An 18,380-nucleotide genomic window follows, 5' to 3' on the forward strand; every position below is an offset into this window, starting at 1 on the left:
TCTCTAGAAATGGCATTGCCATCCTACCTGTCACCAAAAACTCTGGAGTCATTCTTGACCCGCTCTGCCTCTCACACTCCATGTTCGATCCCATGGCTGATCTCTTGGGCAAAATATACCTTCAAAATATACCCAGAATCTGATCACTTTTTCCTTTAGTAATTTTTTAGAAAGATTGAGGTAAAATACACATAATGTAAAATTTACCATCTTAACCATTTTTAAGTGTCTACTTCAGCAGTATTCAGTGCATTCCCATTGTGCAACCATCACCACTCTTTCCTTCTTGCTAAACTTGGAAACTCTGTACCTATTAAACATCTTGTTTACCCATTCATCTGTTGATGGACACAGGCTTCTCTCACCTTTTGGCTATGATGAATAATGCGCTATGCCCGGACATGGTGGCTCACGCCTATAATCCTAGCACTCTGGGAGGCCGAGGCAGGTGGATTGCTCAAGGTCAGGAGTTCGAAACCAGCCTGAGCAAGAGCAAGACCCCGTCTCTCCTAAAAATAGAAAGAAATTAATTGGCCAACTAACATATATATAGAAAAAAATAAGCCAGGCATGGTGGCGCATGCCTGTAGTCCCAGCTACTCGGGAGGCTGAGGCAGCAGGATCACTTGAGCCCAGGAGTTTGAGGTTGCTGTGAGCTAGGCTGACGCCACAGCATTCATTCTAGCCTGGGCAACAAAGCGAAACTCTGTCTCAAAAATAAATAAATAAATAAAATAATACTGCTGTGAACACAAGGGTACGAATATCTCTTCAAGTCCCTGCTTTCACTCTTTTTGGATATGTACCCAGAAGTGGAATTGCTGGATATGTATATGCAATTCTATGGAACCACCATACTGTCTTCTACAGTGATTGTACCATTTTACATTCCCATCAACAGTGCCCAAGGATTCCGATTTCTCCACATCCTCACCAACATTTGCTATTTCCCAGGCTTTTTTTTTTTTTTTAAGTCTTATCATTTCTTACCCCCTCCACAATGACCAACCTGAACTGAGCCATTTCATCTCTCACCTCGATGACTACAAGAATTCCCTCGAGACCCCTGCTTCTGCCCTGGTGGCCTATAATCTGTTCTCAATATCAATCCTCTGCTCAAAACCGACAGTGGCTTCCTCCCCTCCCCACTCAAAGTAAAAGCTAAAGTTCTAACAAGGGCCTTACAGGGAGGCCTCTGCAAGATCTGCCCCCTCGCCCTCCCAGACTCTCTTCCTACTCCGGTCTCCAGCCACACCTGCTTTTTTGCTGTTCCAGGTAATCTGTCTTAGGGTCTTTGCCATGTTTTCTCTGCCTGGAATACTCTTTTCTTTTTTGAGACAGAGTCTCCCTTTGTTGCCCAGGCTACAGTGAGTGCCGTGGCATCAGCCTAGCTCACAGCAACCTCAAACTCCTGGACTCAAGCAATCCTCCTGCCTCAGCCTCCCGAGTAGCTGGGACTACAGCATGCGCCACCATGCCCGGCTAATTTTTTCTATATATTTTTAGTTGGCCAATTAATTTCTTTCTTTTTATAGTAGAGATGGGTCTCGCTCTTGCTCAGGCTGGTTTCGAACTGCTAACCTCGAGCAATCCGCCCGCCTCAGCCTCCCAGAGTGCTAGGATTACAGGCGTGAGCAACCTCGCCTGGCCTGCCTGGAATACTCTTCTCTGGATATGCTTAGCCATACATAGCTCCTTCTTTCAGGTCTTTGTTCAAAAGCCCCTTTCTTAGAGAGGCCTTTGGGCTTCCTTCTTTGCTCCCCCAGCCCCCATCCACTTTCTGTCTTCTGTGTCCAGCCCTGTGGCTGGGGAACATGAGCCCTAGAGACCCCATCACCTGGGCCTTCTCACCCTCAGGCTTCTTGGTAGGTTTGGTGAATGGGAGGCGCCACTAGGAGGCAAAGGGCGAGAGGAGACAGATGCTGGAGTATTTTTTCCCTTGCACCCTTCTTGTTCTGCAATGGTGGTGCTTGCCCCAACCACAGCTGCGTGGGGGAGGGTGCCCTTATCCTTGGACTTTCAGTAACACCATTTCCTCTCTTTGCACTTCGGTCCTCAAAGCAGTAATGCCATCCCACTCCTGCTTGTTTCTGGTGCCTCAACACCCCCGTTCCTGAATCCCACCTGTTCTTTTAGTCCTTCCCCTGCCATCCCCAACCGGTATGCAGTATGCGGTATGCAGTATGCGGTATGCAGTATGCGGTATGCAGTATGCGGTATGCAGTATGCGGTATGCAGTATGCAGTATGGGTATGTGGCCTGTTAGGAATGGGGCTGCACAGCAGGAGGTGAGCGGTGGGTGAGTGAGCAAAGCTTCATCTGTATTTGTAGCCGCTCCCCATCGCTCCCCTCACCGGCCAAGCCCCACCTCCTGTCAGATCAGCAGCAGCGTAAGATTCTGCATTGTGGTGAGTTGTAGAATTATTTCATTATATGTTACAAAGTAATAACAATAGAAATAAAGTGCACAATAAAGGTAACGCTCTTGAATCATCCTGAAACCACCCCCACCCCATCCCCCAGCCGGGTCCCTGGAAAAATTGTCTTCCATGAAACCAATCTCTGGTGCCAGAAAGATTGGGGACGGCTGCTCTAGTCCCTTCCTTTACAATTTCCAACCCCACCTCCTGCCCAGTGAATCTGCACTTCGCGGTCTGTCCTTGCTCTTCCACACGGCACACATGGCCAGCTCACGTATGATGTATTTACTTATTTCTCTTTACTTTCCTCTACCCTCCGCGTTCTGGGATGGCAAGTCCAGGGGTGCGGGGATGCTTGTCTGTTTTGTTCTCTGTTGCACCCTCAGTGCATGGCGCAGAGCAGGCCGCCAGCAAGTCTCTGTTAAATGAATGAACGTGTGAACGACCGACTGGAGGAGCTAAGAAGAAGGCAGCGGCGCGGTCCAAGTCGCAGGCGGAAGAGCTGACTCTCAATTTCTCCCCTCGCGTCTCCGCCCCCGCCTGGAACGCTGAGTGCCCGGGAAGGAGGCGGAAATGAGCGCGCTCAACAGCCCTCCAGCCGGTGTTTACTTAATTAGGGCCTGCAGCCCGGGGCTCGTTTGTGTGCAACCGTCCGCCTAATGGCTGCGTCTGGCTCCGAGCGGGCGGGGGACACCTGGAGGCGCCGGGCCACCCTGCCCCGCGTGGGGCCCGCGCCGCTCCGCCCCGCCGCAGCGCGGACACCGTGCTAACCTCCCGTCCGGCACGGAGAGCGCGCCCTGCGGGGTGGCGAGGCGGGGCGGCGCGGGGCTGCTCCTGCACCCCCAGCCCGGCTGCGGAGGGGCCCCCCACCCCGCCCGGTAACCGAGCGCTCCCGCGATGCCTGCCGCCGACTGCTCGCTTTACCCTCAGCCGTGAAATTGAAGGATTACCACGTTTCTCGCTCTCTTAGTCGGGGGACGTGGGGGTGCCAGGGAGGAGAGAAACGGCTCTCCAGGCGGAGGCGGCCAAATGAGCCGGATCTGAGAGCAATAACACCAGGCAACGCTCGGGCACGTGCTCTGCGCCAGGTACTGAGTTGAGCGTTTTGAATGTGTGCATTTCTTTAATCCTCGCCTACATGTTCTAATTCATTTAATCCTAGTACTTTAGAGCAGCGGTCCCCAACCTTTTTGGCATCAGGGACCAGTTTCATAGAAGACATTTTTTCCACGGACAGGGGGCGGGGGAGGATAGTTTCAGGATGGTTCAAGCGCATTACATTTATTGTGCAGTCAAACCTCTCTGCTAATGGTGACCTGTATTTGCAGCCGCTCCCCAGCGCTAGCATCTCCGCCGCAGCTCCACGGCAGATCGTCAGGCATTAGATTCTCATAGGAGGCGCAACCTAGATCCCCCGCATTTGCAGTATACGGTGGGGTTCCTGCTCCTATGAGAATCTAATGCTGCCACTGATCTGGCAGGAGGCGGAGCTTATGCGGTGAAGCGAGCCATGAGCCGTGGGGAGCGGCTGTAAATACAGACGACGCTTCGAGCCCGCCCCCACCTCCTGCTGTGTGGCCCAGTTCTTAAGAGGCCAGGGACTGGTACCATTCCGCAGCCTGGGGACTGCACCTTTAGAGAGTAGGTGTCTTAATAACCCCAGATGACAGACACAGAACTGAGACCCAGAGGGGTTATTTCACTTGCCAGAGCCTTCAGCGCTAGTGAGTGGTGGGACTCGGATTTGAACGCAGAGCTGATGCTGGGCGTGAGAAAGACTCCCACGGGCACAGCTCAAGACCCCGCTGACGGGTAGGTTAACAAGTTAGCTTTTGAAGGCCAAAGAATCTATAATGTACAACTCTAGTCCCTCCCTCAACCCCCGTAAATCTGAGTTGGGGAGGGTGAGGCAGAGGAGGTGGCATCCTGGGTTCTCCAGGCAGCAGGAGAAGGGACAAGGGAGTGGGACTGGCCCGGGAAGCTCGGCTCCCTGGGGAAAGGGATGCAGGGTGGAGCGATTGGGTCTCAGGGCCGTTTCTGTGCCCGGGGGCCACTTGTGTGCCGCGGAGAGGAAAGCGCGCTTCACGTCTACTGTAGTAGGATGAGGGTAATGCAGAGGAAGGAATCCCAGCGCTGCGCTTGTCTCGCAGAAGGGTGTAGGAGAGCTGTTTTCCAAGGGAGAATCACTGAAGGCTGCTTTGCACAGCACGCAGTTTTTACTTTGATTGTATGCAGTATTTCAGACTAATAAAAGCAACTGCGTTTATAAAAATTGCCTTTGTTTACATAGTTGAGAGAGGGTTATTTACATTTGGGGGGAAGGGCGTTGGAGATTATGGGGCTAATAACCACCCCCTACCTCGCAACCTCTGGCGCCACTACCGCTTCCAAACTCTGGGAACTTCTCTCCTAACCTGTGAAAGGTCATGATTCTCAGCAAGTTGTTTCAGATTCTGTAAGGAGGTCTCTCGGGACGTCACTGCCAGTATTCAACCCCGCATCCTCACCGCGGGCTGGTACGGGAGGTGGTGAAGGAGGCAGGGGGCGGCCCCCGCTGTCGCCGGGTGTGGGGTGGATCAAAGCTTTGGGGCAAGAGGGCGCCTCCGGGGAGCATGAATGAGGAGCCTCTGTTTTCAGTCGGGTTCAGATGCGTCTCCGTTTTTTCCCCCGCTTGTAGCTGCAAGGCAAACACGCATTTCTCCTCCCGACCTGCGGAGGCTGAGGACAGGGGTGGGGATTTTCCCCTCGAACCCAGAACCCGCGAGACAGGGCTGAGTCCCTGCGGGGAGCAGGTTCGGAAGAGCCCCGAGACCGCGGGCTGGCATCGGGGGGGACAGGAGGGGCTTCGCGGGTGCCTGCACCGCTCCAGCCGCGGCCCCACCTGCGAGGGGGCGGGACCTCGTGGCGCTGGACCAATCAGCACCTACCTGCGCTCACCTGGCCTCTTCCCGCTAGCGCCCGCGGGCCGCCGTGCTCAAAGGGGCGCGCAGAGCTTAGCGGAGCACGAGCCAGCCGTCGCGCCAGCTTCTTCGCTCCTCTCTCTCCAGCCATGGGGCTCCCCAGTGGGCCTCTCGCGTCCCTCCTCCTCCTCCTCCAGGTACTCCACTGTCCACCCCTTGCCGGGTCGGGACTGCTCCCTGGAGGGCGGGCGGGGTCCGCACGCGGCGGTGGCGTCGGGGAGAGCGCGGGGCTGGGCTCCGCCAGGCCAGTGTAGTCCCAGTGGCCCCGTAAGGACTCCCCAGGACGGGGGTGTGCAGGGGCGGGCGCCCCTGTGACCCAGCCTCCCTCTTTCCCCCTCCGCCCTCAGGCGCAGGTTTGCTGGCTGCCGTGCGCGGCCTCCGAGCCGTGCCGGGAGGGCTTCGGGGAGGCTGAAGTGACCTTGGAAGCGGGAGGCGCGGAGCTGGAGCCCGGCCGGGCACTGGGGACAGGTAAGACCCTCCAGTAGCCGGCCCGGGTGAACCACGGGGCGGGGGCCGCACGTGGTCCGCTCCGTGTGGCCCGCGCGAGGGGTGTTCAGGCCAGGGCAGGGGACTTCTGGCGCCACCTCAGGTCCCCGGGAGGCGCAGAAAGCGTTTAAGGGGGCTGGGATGGGGGGCGATGGTTGACGGAGGAGAAGGCCCTATACCGTGGCGCCCTTTGACGTCTAGCCCCTCCCGCTGCTTACCTTGACCCCTTCCTTTGGGGTGCCGGGCGGCTGAGCCCCTCACCCAGCCCCGACGTAGGCAGCTCTCCCTGGCTGGCCCCTGCAGAGGAATGCGCGGTCCACATTCTTCCCCCAGCCCCCGCGCAGGTGTGGGGATGAGCCGTGCCCTGGGCAGCCCCCTTCGCCCCTCTCGGGCCCCTTTGTGAACCGTGCTTTGTGTCTCCGACAGACCGGGTCTGTTTCTCTTCTCCGCGCTCCCCTCCCCCGCCCCCCTTCTTCCCCGGCAGCTGGAATGCACTCTTAACCCTGCCCTTCCCGGAGGGCCTGCGCCCCTGCAGCCTGCCTGGAAACTGTGCTCTGGCACACCTGGTCTGGGGCCATCTCGTACGGGGGACACTCCTGCGCCCCCCGCCCCCCACCAGCGTCTTGGGACTGGGATGCTAGGTCACTCAGGGGCAGGGGGAGTGTCCCCAGCCGGCAGGCCTTGTGCGATGGGGGCGGTGGATGGGAGATCAAAGCACGTTTTTGATCTCCCAATTACTTCCCCCCAACCTCCCTCCCACCCCCAGTTCAAAAACTTGTGAGTGGAGGTCACTTTGGCGAGGAGAACCGATGTGTTATGAGACCCAGGCAGCTGCCAGCTGGTCGGGGCTCCTTCCCTTCAGGTGGAGAGGACAATGGGGGTTCCTCTGCAGGATCAAACCTAAGTTCTTGGACAGGAGCGTAACCTGGGTTCGTGGTTGAAGTTCCAGAGGACCCTTAAACTGAAATTGTTTGAGAACTTGTGTGTGCGTTTTTCGGAGTGGGTGGGTAGGCTCTATACTTTACCGGGATTTCAAAACTCTGAGAACCCTTGCCACCGAGCATTTTTCTAACGCCTCCATCAGCATACCCTCACTCTGGGTACAAATTCCTACAGCTTGAATGCGGGGATATCAATTCCTAGGGGACAGAATGGCTCTCTCCTTTGTGTCTCCAAAAGGGGCTTGGAGTCTGTGCAAGCCTTTTCTTTCAAAAAAAAAAAAAATTATTTTCCCAAATAGCTCTGCAGATTGACAAAACAATTAACACCCAGGCTAGCGAGCTAGCCAGGCTCCTTAAACCCTTGGCTGTAGGGAGCCGAGGAGAAGGCATTAAGAGGCCATGCCTCATAAACTTTAAATTCTTGCGTATGGGTTTATTACTGGCTGGCTAACAAACTGCAACTCAGCCAACCTGTAAAAATGTTAACTCGGGCAGGGCCCCAAATCCAATTCCGGCTCCCTGAGGAAGCTTTATTGCTAACCAGACCTCTGCCAAATCTACCCTCCTCCCCCCCAACCCCATTGTCAAGTTCTCTGACTACAGGCTCCAAAAGCAGCCTGTGGCTTTGAGAGTTGTGCCTTATCTTTCTTACTGAAGCAAGAAATATCAGATTAGCTGTCACTTCACTAGGCTTGAGGCTGTTGGAGGGAAGCAGTGATCAGGTTTTCGATTTCATGGTCGGGTTGGCGAGTACTCCCCAATGACGTCAGGTATTTAAACCTTTTGAGGAAATTCAGCTTTCTCGGATGTCTGCTTTATGGTTGCGAAAAGGGTGGGTTCGCGCCAAGAGTACACCTGGGGTATAAAACAGAGTGGGTCGATGTGCTTCACTCACCTTGCAACATAACTGGTTCTTACAGTAGGTTTCCCCAGACGAGGGGCTGCTTTCTTTTTTAATTTTAAAAGCGAGTTTCTAGGCCCAGTTGGTCCCATTAAGGTGGGAGTCCCCAACAAAAAACATTGGTATTTCTTCTCTTGGTCTTCAGCTGCTCACACCTTTCTGCCTCCCCATACCTAGCCTAGTCCCCCATCTTCAAAACACAGGATTCAGCCATGTTGAAAGGGTTGTCCTGCGGGTACAAACTCTTAGGTCTGGCCAAGCAGACAGCAGTTTTCATATTGCTAAGAAACAATTTGCCCTGTTATTTGCCCCCGGGTTATGAATATCAGGGGCGTCTATGAAGTCAAGCTCAAAGAAATTATCTGATGTAATTAATACCTTGTTTGTATGTGCATCTTCCTCTTCAAAGCCCTTCTACAACTCTGAGCTTGCTTTATCCTCCTGACATTCCCTTGAAGCAGGTAAGGTAAATATTAAGCAATTTGAGCTTTTAATCTCAGAGTTGGAACTTCAGAAACCCCATCACCTAGCCCTGCCAGAGCTTTTAAAAGCAGAGAAACAGAGGCACAGCTTAATGGATCCAATTCACTAGGCTAAATAGCTCATGAACTTCTTTGAGGATCACAGACATGACTTTGACCTCTCGGTATATGCCCAGGACCTGGTACTTAATAGGATGCCCAGGAGGTATTTGCATGAATTATGACAACCTTGTGAAGGTTAGCCCTTTTGACAGATGAAACCTAAGAGGTGTGGCTTCACCAAAGTCATCATTGCAGTGACCAGCTAGAATTCGATTGGAAGTTTCTGACTCCCAAGTTCCATAGCATTTTTTGCTATCATGGCATTTTTTACTATCTACGTGTACACGGCAGTCTCCAACCTTTCTGGCACCAGGGACTGGTTTCACGGAAGACAATTTTTCCATGGACGGTGGGGGTGGGGGGCAGGGGGAAGTGATCGGGAACAGCTGTAAATACAGATGATGCTTTGATGCATGCCCACCATTCACCTCCTGCTGTACACACCCCCCTTAGTTTCATGGAAGACAATTTTTCCATGGGGGACAGGGTGGAGCTCTGTGGCCTGGTCCCTAACAGGCCACAGACAGTACCAGGCTGCAGCCCTCAGGTTAGGGACCACACTGCCGCTGGGATACACCTTCCTTCAAGTTGATCTGGAAGCAGATAATAGGTGGAAGGTGAGAACTTGCATAGTATTAGTATGATGACTAAAAGTGAGTGAGTCCAAAGTGAGTGAGTCCGGATGCTGTGGGTCACACCTGTAATCCTAGCACTCTGGGAGGCCGAGGCCGGAGGATCGCTCAAGGTCAGGAGTTCGAAACCGGCCTGAGCAAGAGCAAGACCCTGTCTCTACTAAAAAAATAGAAATAAATTAATCAACCAACTAAAAATATATAGAAAAAATTAGCCATGCATGGTGGCGCATGCCTGTAGTCCCAGTTACTCGGGAGGCTGAGGCAGTAGGATCACTTGAGCCCAGGAGTTTGAGGTTGCTGTGAGCTAGGCTGATGCCATGGCTCTCAAGCCAGGGCAAAAGAGTAAGAGTCTGTCTCAAAAAAAAAAAAAAAAATGAGTGGCCTATAGTGGCTTACCCATCCTTAATGGTAGATAATTAAGAGAGACAGCTTAATGGCAATAAAACCAATCCAGTATGTCACTGTGGCCTTCAGCAGGTTCAGCTGAACGTTAGCTTTTTAGGTAAGATTAAAAACTAACCATTGTCAGCTTTGGGAGGAAACTTCAAAGTTCAGTAATGAATCTGAGCATGAGTTAACATCAAGATGGCTTTATTTCAGCTTTTAGCATAAAAATTGCCATTTATTTTGGAGCCCCTACTCCAGGCTACACCCTCTATTTACATTTCATTCTTTCAGTAAACATAGCATCTGCATGCCTCAGATACTGTTCTAGAATTGTTCTAGAATTGCAGCTAAAGCAATGAATCAAAGTCTTGGCCCTTGGGATGCTTACAGTCTAAGGTTAGTAATTTTTTATGCTTATGACTGCCTGGCAAAGCAGTTGGTGATAACTTCCACTTAGCTGTAAAAATGAGGTGAAGGAACTCAGTGAGCGGTCACTGGGGCGGTCAGCAGTAAGGCTAGGATTTAAACCCTGCTGTCTGCCTCTGCAGCCCAGGGGGATTCCACAGCCCCCAGTAAATCTGCCTCTGAGGAACAGATGGGAACTGGGGCTTTGAGCCTGGGAGCAGAAACTGGCCTGGCAGCAGAGACTCTGTCCTACGTTAGCTTGTGCCTGGGGATCAGGTCTCAAACCTCTAGTCTCCCTTCCCACCTCCGCGCATGGCACTCTGTTCCTAGGTTACCCAGTGCAGGTGCCCTTACCTCCCTTGCCAGGTAAGGGAGGCATCGCTCGTGATGAGCTGTGAGTTTCTAGGCCCAGAAACTACATAGCTCTGCAAAACATTGGAGGATGGTGGAGGAGAAGGAGGTGTGGTGGTTTTGCTCCTTGGGCCAGTCCTCTGTTCTTCTGCTGTTCCTAAAGAATAGAAAGTGTAGAGAAAAGCGCCAGTACGTGTGCAGCTCAATGAATACCACACGCCTAAAGCCCCCACGTACCCAGCACACAGATGCCCCTTCCCATTCTGATCTCTAATACCATAGGTTCATGTGCCTGCATTTGAACTTTATGTAACAGAATCTTAAGGTATAGCCTCTTGGATCTGGCTTCCTTCACTCCCCATTGTGAGATTCTTACATAATTCTGGGTGTAGTTGTACTTGACTCTCATTGTATGTGAGTCCATTATGTGACCGTCCACAGTTGTACTGTTGATGAGCATTTGAGTAGTTTCCATTTTTTGGCTATTGCAAATAGTGCTCTATAAACATTTTTGCACAAGTCTTTGGGTGAACTTATGTGCCCGTATCTGTTAGGTATATACCTGGAAGCACGATTGCTGGATTAATTGAGGACCACTTGAGCATCGCAGTACAGGATTCTGTACTGAGAATCAGCCTTTCTCTGTCCAGAAGTAGCTGGGTCCCTTCTGGAATCTCATACCAGGACATTCCTTATCTCCTTTGCCAGACTCTCCTTCTGGCTTCTTGCTTCTCATCTGGCCCTTTGTTAAGAGACAGCAAGTCTTCATTATGTACTTGGTCACATCTTTTGTCTTGGGGGCAGAAAATCTACCCCCTTCTCTTTGCTCTTAAGCTAATGCTTGCTTCTTTCTTCTTTTTACAAAGGACCCTGAATTTCTTAGGTGAGATGGTCTTTCTGGGTGAAGATTTTTTTTTTTTTGAGACAGAGTCTCACTTTGTTGCCCAGGCTAGAGTGAGTGCCATGGCATCAGCCTAGCTCACAGCAACCTCAAACTCTTGGGCTCAAGCAATCCTGCTGCCTCAGCCTCCCGAGTAGCTGGGACTACAGGCATGCGCCACCATGCCCAGCTAATTTTTTCCATATATATATATTAGTTGGCCAATTAATTTCTTTCTATTTATAGTAGAGATGGGGTCTCGCTCTTGGTCAGGCTGGTTTCAAACTCCTGACCTCGAGCAATCCACCCGCCTTGGCCTCCCAGTGTGCTAGGATTACAGGCCTGAGCCACCGCGCCTGGCCCTGGGTGAAGATTTTTATCCTGACCAGTATGTGGGTGGCAGCAGCCTCCTCATTTGACCAAATGAGCTGGTCAAATCCAGCTTCTACCTTATTATAGAAGTAGGTGTCATACATCAAGGCCAACTTGAAATGGTCATTCAGGCCAACAAATGTCAGAATACCTACTAGGCGCTAGATACTCAGACGTAAGCAGCTCCTTAACTTCGATGAGCTCTCGATTAGAGGAGGAAGCAGGTCAGTTATCAGGGAATTTTAATAATGAATCCTTCATTCAGTAACTATTTATTGAGCTCCTACTAGGTGTCAGGTACTGTTCTAGGTGCCGTGGACACATTAGTGAACCAAATGTGTAAGAAACCTAGGCCTCAAGGGCCACTTTCCTGCAAGTGGAGAGAGACAGACAAAATAAGTACAATCTATGTATACATGCGATCGAGGGGGAGGTGGGCAAGGAAAAATGGAGTCACCTAGGAATGGTTTCTGACATGTTCTTGGAGGGACCTGGAGGAAGTGACATCCAGGCCGGAAGCTGAGGGAGAATTAGGCGAAGGAGTGGAGGTGTGAGAAGTGTGGGGAGTGGTGTTCTGGCTGGGGAACTACATGATGTGTTCTGGGGATTTAAATACACTTAATCTGGCTGGATCACAGGGTGTACAATAGGGAGAGGCAAGTGACAAGCAGGCAGGGTCCAGCCCAGCTTGGAATTGTCTCACCCCCTAACAGGGGCAGCAAGATGTTTGGGAAAGGCCAGAGATACAGCTGCAGTCCCAGTTTTGTACCCCTGGGGAGGTCAGCGTCTGTGAAGTCTCCTCTGGAACCAGGACCCTGGGACCCACCTCCAGCATCCCTTCTCGACGCCCCTTCCTGATTTTTCTCAGACCGGAGGACGTTGTCTGCCTCGGTTGACTTTTCTCATTTCATTTGGTTGCTGGCATTGCCGACGCAGGCAGCAGGGAGGGCAAGGAAGGGCTCTAAAAAACTGCCACCACCACCTAAATTGCATTTATTGAGAGCTTACTGAATTCCAGAATCACACTATGTTCTTTACGGAATAAGCCCCTTTAATCTTCCTAAAAGCCCCATGGGCTGGGTGGGATTGGCCCCATTTAACTGGGCAGGAAACTCAGGCTTGTAACTTTGTAACTTATCCAGGGTCACCAGCAAATAAATTGTGGAGTCAGAATTTGAACCCAGGTTTGACCCGGTAAGTGTGAGGTACTCACCATTTGGGAGTCAGGGTGAGAGAGGGAAAGAGATCTTGAGTCTCCTGACTGCAGCCACACTAGAGGAAGATTGAAAATAGTTAACTTCTGATCCAAGAGCTTTGAATTCCTGTCCCCTCCACAGGCCCCTGTTAATCACCAGGAGCAGGGGTGGGGGTTGGGGGCACTTCTGCCCAGGGCCTCTGGCCTCCCTTTGAGGATGTAGGGGGGATAGGGAGAGTGAGATCCCAGGCCTGATGGCACTCACATGCCTGCAGTCCTTGCAGAGAATCTGTTTCTGCCTGTCCCCGCCCCACCCCCATCTGCTACCTCCCTCCACCTTGCTCTGAATGGAGGAGCCTGGAAAACCCTGCCCCCCTCCTGCCCCCTCCCCCAGCTTAATCTGGGCACTCTTGAGGTTTTGGGTTGCCAGAGCCCCAGTGGTCTGCAAATTCTTCCAGCTGATGGCATCCCCACTGGGCTGCAGCTGCTGTGGTCCTGCTGAACTTCAGGGTGCTGAAGTCTTTTGCACCAAAATGCCTCATCCTGGGAAAGAAAGCCAAACAAACGTCTTCCTTTCTCCCTTTACCCAATTTTTGGCTGTGTCACTGGCTACCATCTGAGGAGAGGGTTCAGAGCCAGGGCCACATGGCCAACAGGTGGGTAGGCCAGACTCAGTAGGGAGGGCTGGTGGGGTGCACCTACTTCCTGAGAGCCTCTCTGGGCTATACCAACCCTAGAGAGAGCTGTTTCCCTGCTAGGACTCAGGCGTGCCAGGGCTTAAATGGGGGAGATGGGGACTGAGGAGGTACAATCCCTGTCCTCCTCTTCCCCCTAAATCTCAGTAACCACCTTTTGCTTGTTTAAGACCACATAAAGTTAGTTTGAAGTTATCTGTATATTACCAGAAGACCCTGGAAACCTATGTCATACACTAGGAGTAGAAGGTTTATTTTGCCCAGGGGTTCTGACCTTAGGGTCTCACATTCGCTCTAGGAAGTCTCTGATCCCTGGAATTCGTTGTGTTTAAGAGTGTATGAGCATCTTTCTAAGTAGGTTCCTCCCCCAGATTTGGAGACCACAGGAGACCCCCACACTCCAGCCATCTTATAAAGAAGCAAGAAATCCTGTCCAGAGAAATGGTTTGTTACGTGGGTCACTCGGAAATGCTCCAGACTCTTGTCAAACCCAGCGGTAGGGACAGACCTGATGGTGCACGTCCAGGCACAGGCGAGGGACAAGGGAGTCCTAGGCCTGGTTTCTCATCCCAGACAGTGCGGCCTGCGGCGTGTTACTCTGAGTTCCCAGCTCCTTAGCCTTGAGGCTCTAACTCTCCTATGTGGGGGAAATACTTCTGTGGCCCTACAGCCAGGAGGAAGTGGGCAGCGGGCTGCACTGCTGGTTGGTCGGTTAGAGGCCAAGGTGGAGGGCTCAGCTGCCATCCCGGGCGTCTTGCTGAGGGCTGGCTGCCTTCTGAGCTGTCTTTGCACGGCGAGCCCCATCTTGTTGTAGCTTCAGGCAGGGGGAAAAACAACTCCTTGTGAGCTCTCCCCACACAAGCCAGGACAGGACACCAGGCCCACGCCCTGCCCTCTCCCTGTGGAGTCACTTCAGCCGGGCTTCCCACCAGGCTTCAAGACCTGCTGGGGTTTTTTTTTGTCTTTTATGGTCGTCTTTGGCTTCCAAAATTCTCCTGCATTCTCCAGCTGGGACTTACCTCCTTCCTGACTGGTTTACCCCTGCCTTTGGCATGTGAGTCAGTAGTTTGCAAGCTTAGCTGACGATCAAATTGCCTGGGGAGCTTTTTATTTTTTGTCACCCTCTTACCCTTTTTTCTTTTCATTTCTTTTTTTTTTTTTTTTTTTTTTTTTTTTTTGAGGCAGGGTCCTGCTCTGTTGTCTAGGCTAGAGTGCAGTGACATCATCATAGCTCAAGTGATTCTCCTGCCTCGGCCTCCCAAAGTGCTAGGATTAAAGGCACAAGCCACCAAGACAGCCATATGCTATTTTCTTTTTTTTTTTTTTTTTTTTTTTTTTCACCCTAGAATTGTCTGCATATATGCTATTTTCTATTGTTTATGTAGGGTTGGTTGGTTGGGATTTTAAATTAATACATGCATACATGTTCACTGTAAAGGCAAATTTTTAAAATAAAATATGACACTTTATGACAGATAACAATTATTAGCTCATTTAATTCTCAAATATCCTTTGAGAGTGGTACTATTATTATCCCTATTTTACAGGTGAGAAAACTGAGGCCAGATAATTTAAGTAACTTGTCTAAGATCACACAGCTTGGCCGGGCGTAGTGGCTCACACCTGTAATCCTAGCACTTTGGGAGGCCGAGGCAGGCAGATTGCTCGAGCTCAGGAGTTCGAAACCAGCCTGAGCTAGAGCAAGACCCCGTCTCTATTAAAAATAGAAAGAAATTAATTGGCCAACTAAAAATATATAGAAAAAATTAGCCGGGCATAGTGGCGCATGCCTGTAGTCCCAGCTCCTTGGGAGGCTGAGGCAGAAGGATCGCTTGAGCCCAGGAGTTTGAGGTTGCTGTGAGCTAGGCTGATGCCACGGCACTCACTCTAGCCTGGGCAACAAAACGAGACTCTGTCTCAAAAAAATTAAATAAATAAAATAAGATCACACAGCTAAGTAAGTAGTAGAGCTTGGATCCAATCTAAGAGCCCAAGCTTTCACCACTGAATGCTACTACCTGTCATAGAAGCAAATCAGAAATAAACACATGGCCGGGCGCTGTGGCTCACGCCTGTAATCCTAGCTCTTGGGAGGCCGAGGCGGGCGGATTGCTCAAGGTCAGGAGTTCAAAACCAGCCTGAGCGAGACCCCGTCTCTACTTTAAATAGAAAGAAATTAATTGGCCAACTGATATATATATATAAAAAAATTAGCCGGGCATGGTGGCGCATGCCTGTAGTCCCAGCTACCCGGGAGGCTGAGGCAGAAGGATCACTTGAGCCCAGGAGTTTGAGGTTGCTGTGAGCTAGGCTGACGCCACGGCACTCACTCTAGCCCGGGCAACAAAGTGAGACTGTCTCAAAAAAAAAAAAAAAAAAAAAAGAAATAAACACATAAAAGTTCTTCTTCCCCAGTTCTACTCCCTAAGGGCAAGCCCAGTTATTGGTTTAATATGAATCCTTGTAGACCTTTTTCTGTACAAATAACTCGTGTATGCATATAGGAATTTTAAAAACATTTATATCATGGGTATAAATGTTATTCTGCAATTTACTTTTTAAACTTAGAATCACAGGCATCTTTCCAGACCGTTAAATACACATCTATTTTTTTCTTTTAACAGCTCCATAGTCTTCTACATAGTGAATCTACCATGATTTATTTAGCCAATCTCCTATTTTTATCTTTTACAGATGTGGTGGTAGGGAGGAGTTAACATAAAAATTGGAAAGTGTTTGGATTTTTAGAAATCTAACTATCAGTAACTGCCTTATTAGGAAAGACTGCTGTGGAAAGATGATCGAGTGAATTGCTCATTTTAACCCCATCCAGATAAATCAAGCTTTTATGTTTAAACAATACCTTTAAGATACACTGTGCTGTAAGCTTAAGATAAGGTTACTATACACCATTTAAAAATCATTAATTTTTACACTGACCATTGTTTTATGACTTTAATTATCTGAATAATGTTTCAAAAGTATTTGAAATCAAAAATTTTTAAATTAAATTGAGTGACTCAGAAGAAAACTAAGAGATACATTCACACTGGCATTACTTTCCTTGGTGTTGAGAGACTGAGAATGTATCATTCAGTCAAAGCAAAAATATATTGTTAGTAAGCATTTTGCTGAATAAAAGTTGATTTCTGGCTGGGCGCGGTGGCTCACACCTGTAATCCTTGCACTCTGGGAGGCCGAGGCAGGCGGATTGCTCCAGGTCAGGAGTTCGAAACCAGCCTGAGCAAGAGTGAGACGCAGTCTCTACTGTAAATAGAAAGAAATTAATTGGCCAACTAATATATATAGAAAAAATTAACCATGCATGGTGGCGCATGCCTGTAGTCCCAGCTACTTGGGAGGCTGAGGCAGAAGGATCACTTGAGCCCAGGAGTGAGTTTGAGGTTGCTGTGAGCTAGGCTAACGCCACGGCACTCACTCTAGCCTGGGCAACAAAGGGAAACTCTTGTCTCAAAAAAAAAAAAAAAAAAAGTTGATTTCTATGCTTAAAGCAGACTCTCATGAGTCTGGGTGATAGGCTGGGAAGAGAGGGTCTAAGGTCAAGGATGCTGCTTCCAGTTAACCATATGCCAGTCTGTGCTAAGTATTAATTCATTTAATTGAGGTAGCTATTAATATCATCCCCATTTCATAGCTGAGGAAAGAGGTCCAGAAAAGTTAGCAAACTTGCCCAAGGTCAGTGTGGAACTGGAATTTGAGCCCATGCACTCCAGCTCCAGACTCTGGGCTGCTTCTGAGGCCAAGATTTCATCTTGAGCAGCTGAGTGTATGATATACTCTTCTCTGCGAGAGAAATGCTAGAAAAGGACCATATTTGGGGTAAGGGCAAAGAAGATCATGGATTTAATTTTTCACATATTGATTTTAAGACACCTTCAAAGCATCCAGTAGATAGACAGAATTGGGAATAGACTGATATATGTGCTGGCCAGAGGAAGGATCTGGATATTTGAAATTTTGATATATGCTCTGATATATGGCCATCAAAAAGCCATACCAGTTTACCTACTCAAAAGAAATAAATGGGAGAATCAGGCGGGCTTGGTGGCTCACGCCTGTAATCCTAGCTAGCACTCTGGGAGGCCAAGACGGGCGGATTGCTTGAGGTCCGGATTTTGAAACCAGAGGTCAGGAGTTTGAAACCAGCCTGAGCAAGAGTAAGACCCCGTCTCTACTATAAATAGAAAGAAATTAATTGACCAAGTAATATATTTAGAAAAAATTAGCCGGGCATGGTGGCGCATGCTGTAGTCCCAGCTACTCAGGAGGCTGAGGCAGAAGGATTGCTTGAGTACTGGAGATTGAGGTTGCTGTGAGCTAGGCTGATGCCACAGCACTCACTCTAGCCTGGGCAACAAAGCGAGACTCTGTCTCAAAAAAAAAAAAAAAAGAAATAGGAGAATCAAAACTTAAAAAAAAAAAAAAAAACAACCAAAAAAACCCAACAATGTTCCCCAGATCCATCCCCAGAAACCAATTCCTTAGAGGTGATGGGTGGGTGGGAGGCAGGGAATCTGTATTTTTGAAAAGTTTTCCAGATGATTCCATCAGACATGTGTGGAAATCATTGCTCTGTGACATTTATTAAGGCCACTATGAAGAGCTAAATGTATAGAAAGGAGCAAACAGGTAGGATGTGAATGAAAGCAGCATGGTATTTTGGATTCAATTTCCAATGCTTGCCTGGATGGCACATTGATCCCATTTTTAAACTCTGTGCTTACATCAGGATTCTGAATGGCCTTCACCGTCCTGTCCTTTTGTTTTACTTTTTAAAATCACTGTACCTGATTTTTAATACTTCATTGTGCTTTTTAAAAGCACAACACATCTTGCTTGGCCCTACCCAGCACCTGGGCATGTGTATGTTCCCATTTTAGAGACCGGATAATAAGGGCTTACATTTATTGAGTGCTCACTGTTATAGTTTAAAGATTAAATAACTTGTCCAAGGCTATAAGGCCAATGTGTATGGGCTCATGGCCCATACAGGGCTTTTGCATTTTCAAACGAATATTTTAAATAGACCTTCCAACTCCATTTCGCTATCTTTCCACCCAAGTCTGAGCTGAGGCAGAGGGCCTGAGCCCAGCCATGCCTCTCTAGTAATCCAGCTGCTTCCACTTGGGTGAGTTGGAGAAGGGCTC

General features: G+C 49.8%; 2 protein-coding genes across 2 annotated transcripts in view; one reads left to right on the forward strand and one right to left on the reverse strand.

The window, feature by feature from the left end:
* Positions 1-18,380, reverse strand: part of SLC7A6OS (solute carrier family 7 member 6 opposite strand) — a 319,699-nt gene that overhangs the window by 273,948 nt on the left and 27,371 nt on the right. The window lies entirely within an intron of this gene.
* CDH3 (cadherin 3) overlaps positions 5,359-18,380 on the forward strand; it is a 42,533-nt gene continuing 29,511 nt past the window's right edge. The window contains exons 1-2 of the mRNA XM_020282516.2: positions 5,359-5,517; positions 5,728-5,848. Coding sequence (XP_020138105.2) covers positions 5,470-5,517; positions 5,728-5,848 — 169 coding nt within the window. The 5' untranslated portion in view covers positions 5,359-5,469. The remainder of the gene's footprint in view (positions 5,518-5,727; positions 5,849-18,380) is intronic.

Source organism: Microcebus murinus, chromosome 20 (genome assembly GCF_040939455.1).
Source record: "Microcebus murinus isolate Inina chromosome 20, M.murinus_Inina_mat1.0, whole genome shotgun sequence".
Lineage (NCBI taxonomy): Eukaryota > Metazoa > Chordata > Mammalia > Primates > Cheirogaleidae > Microcebus > Microcebus murinus.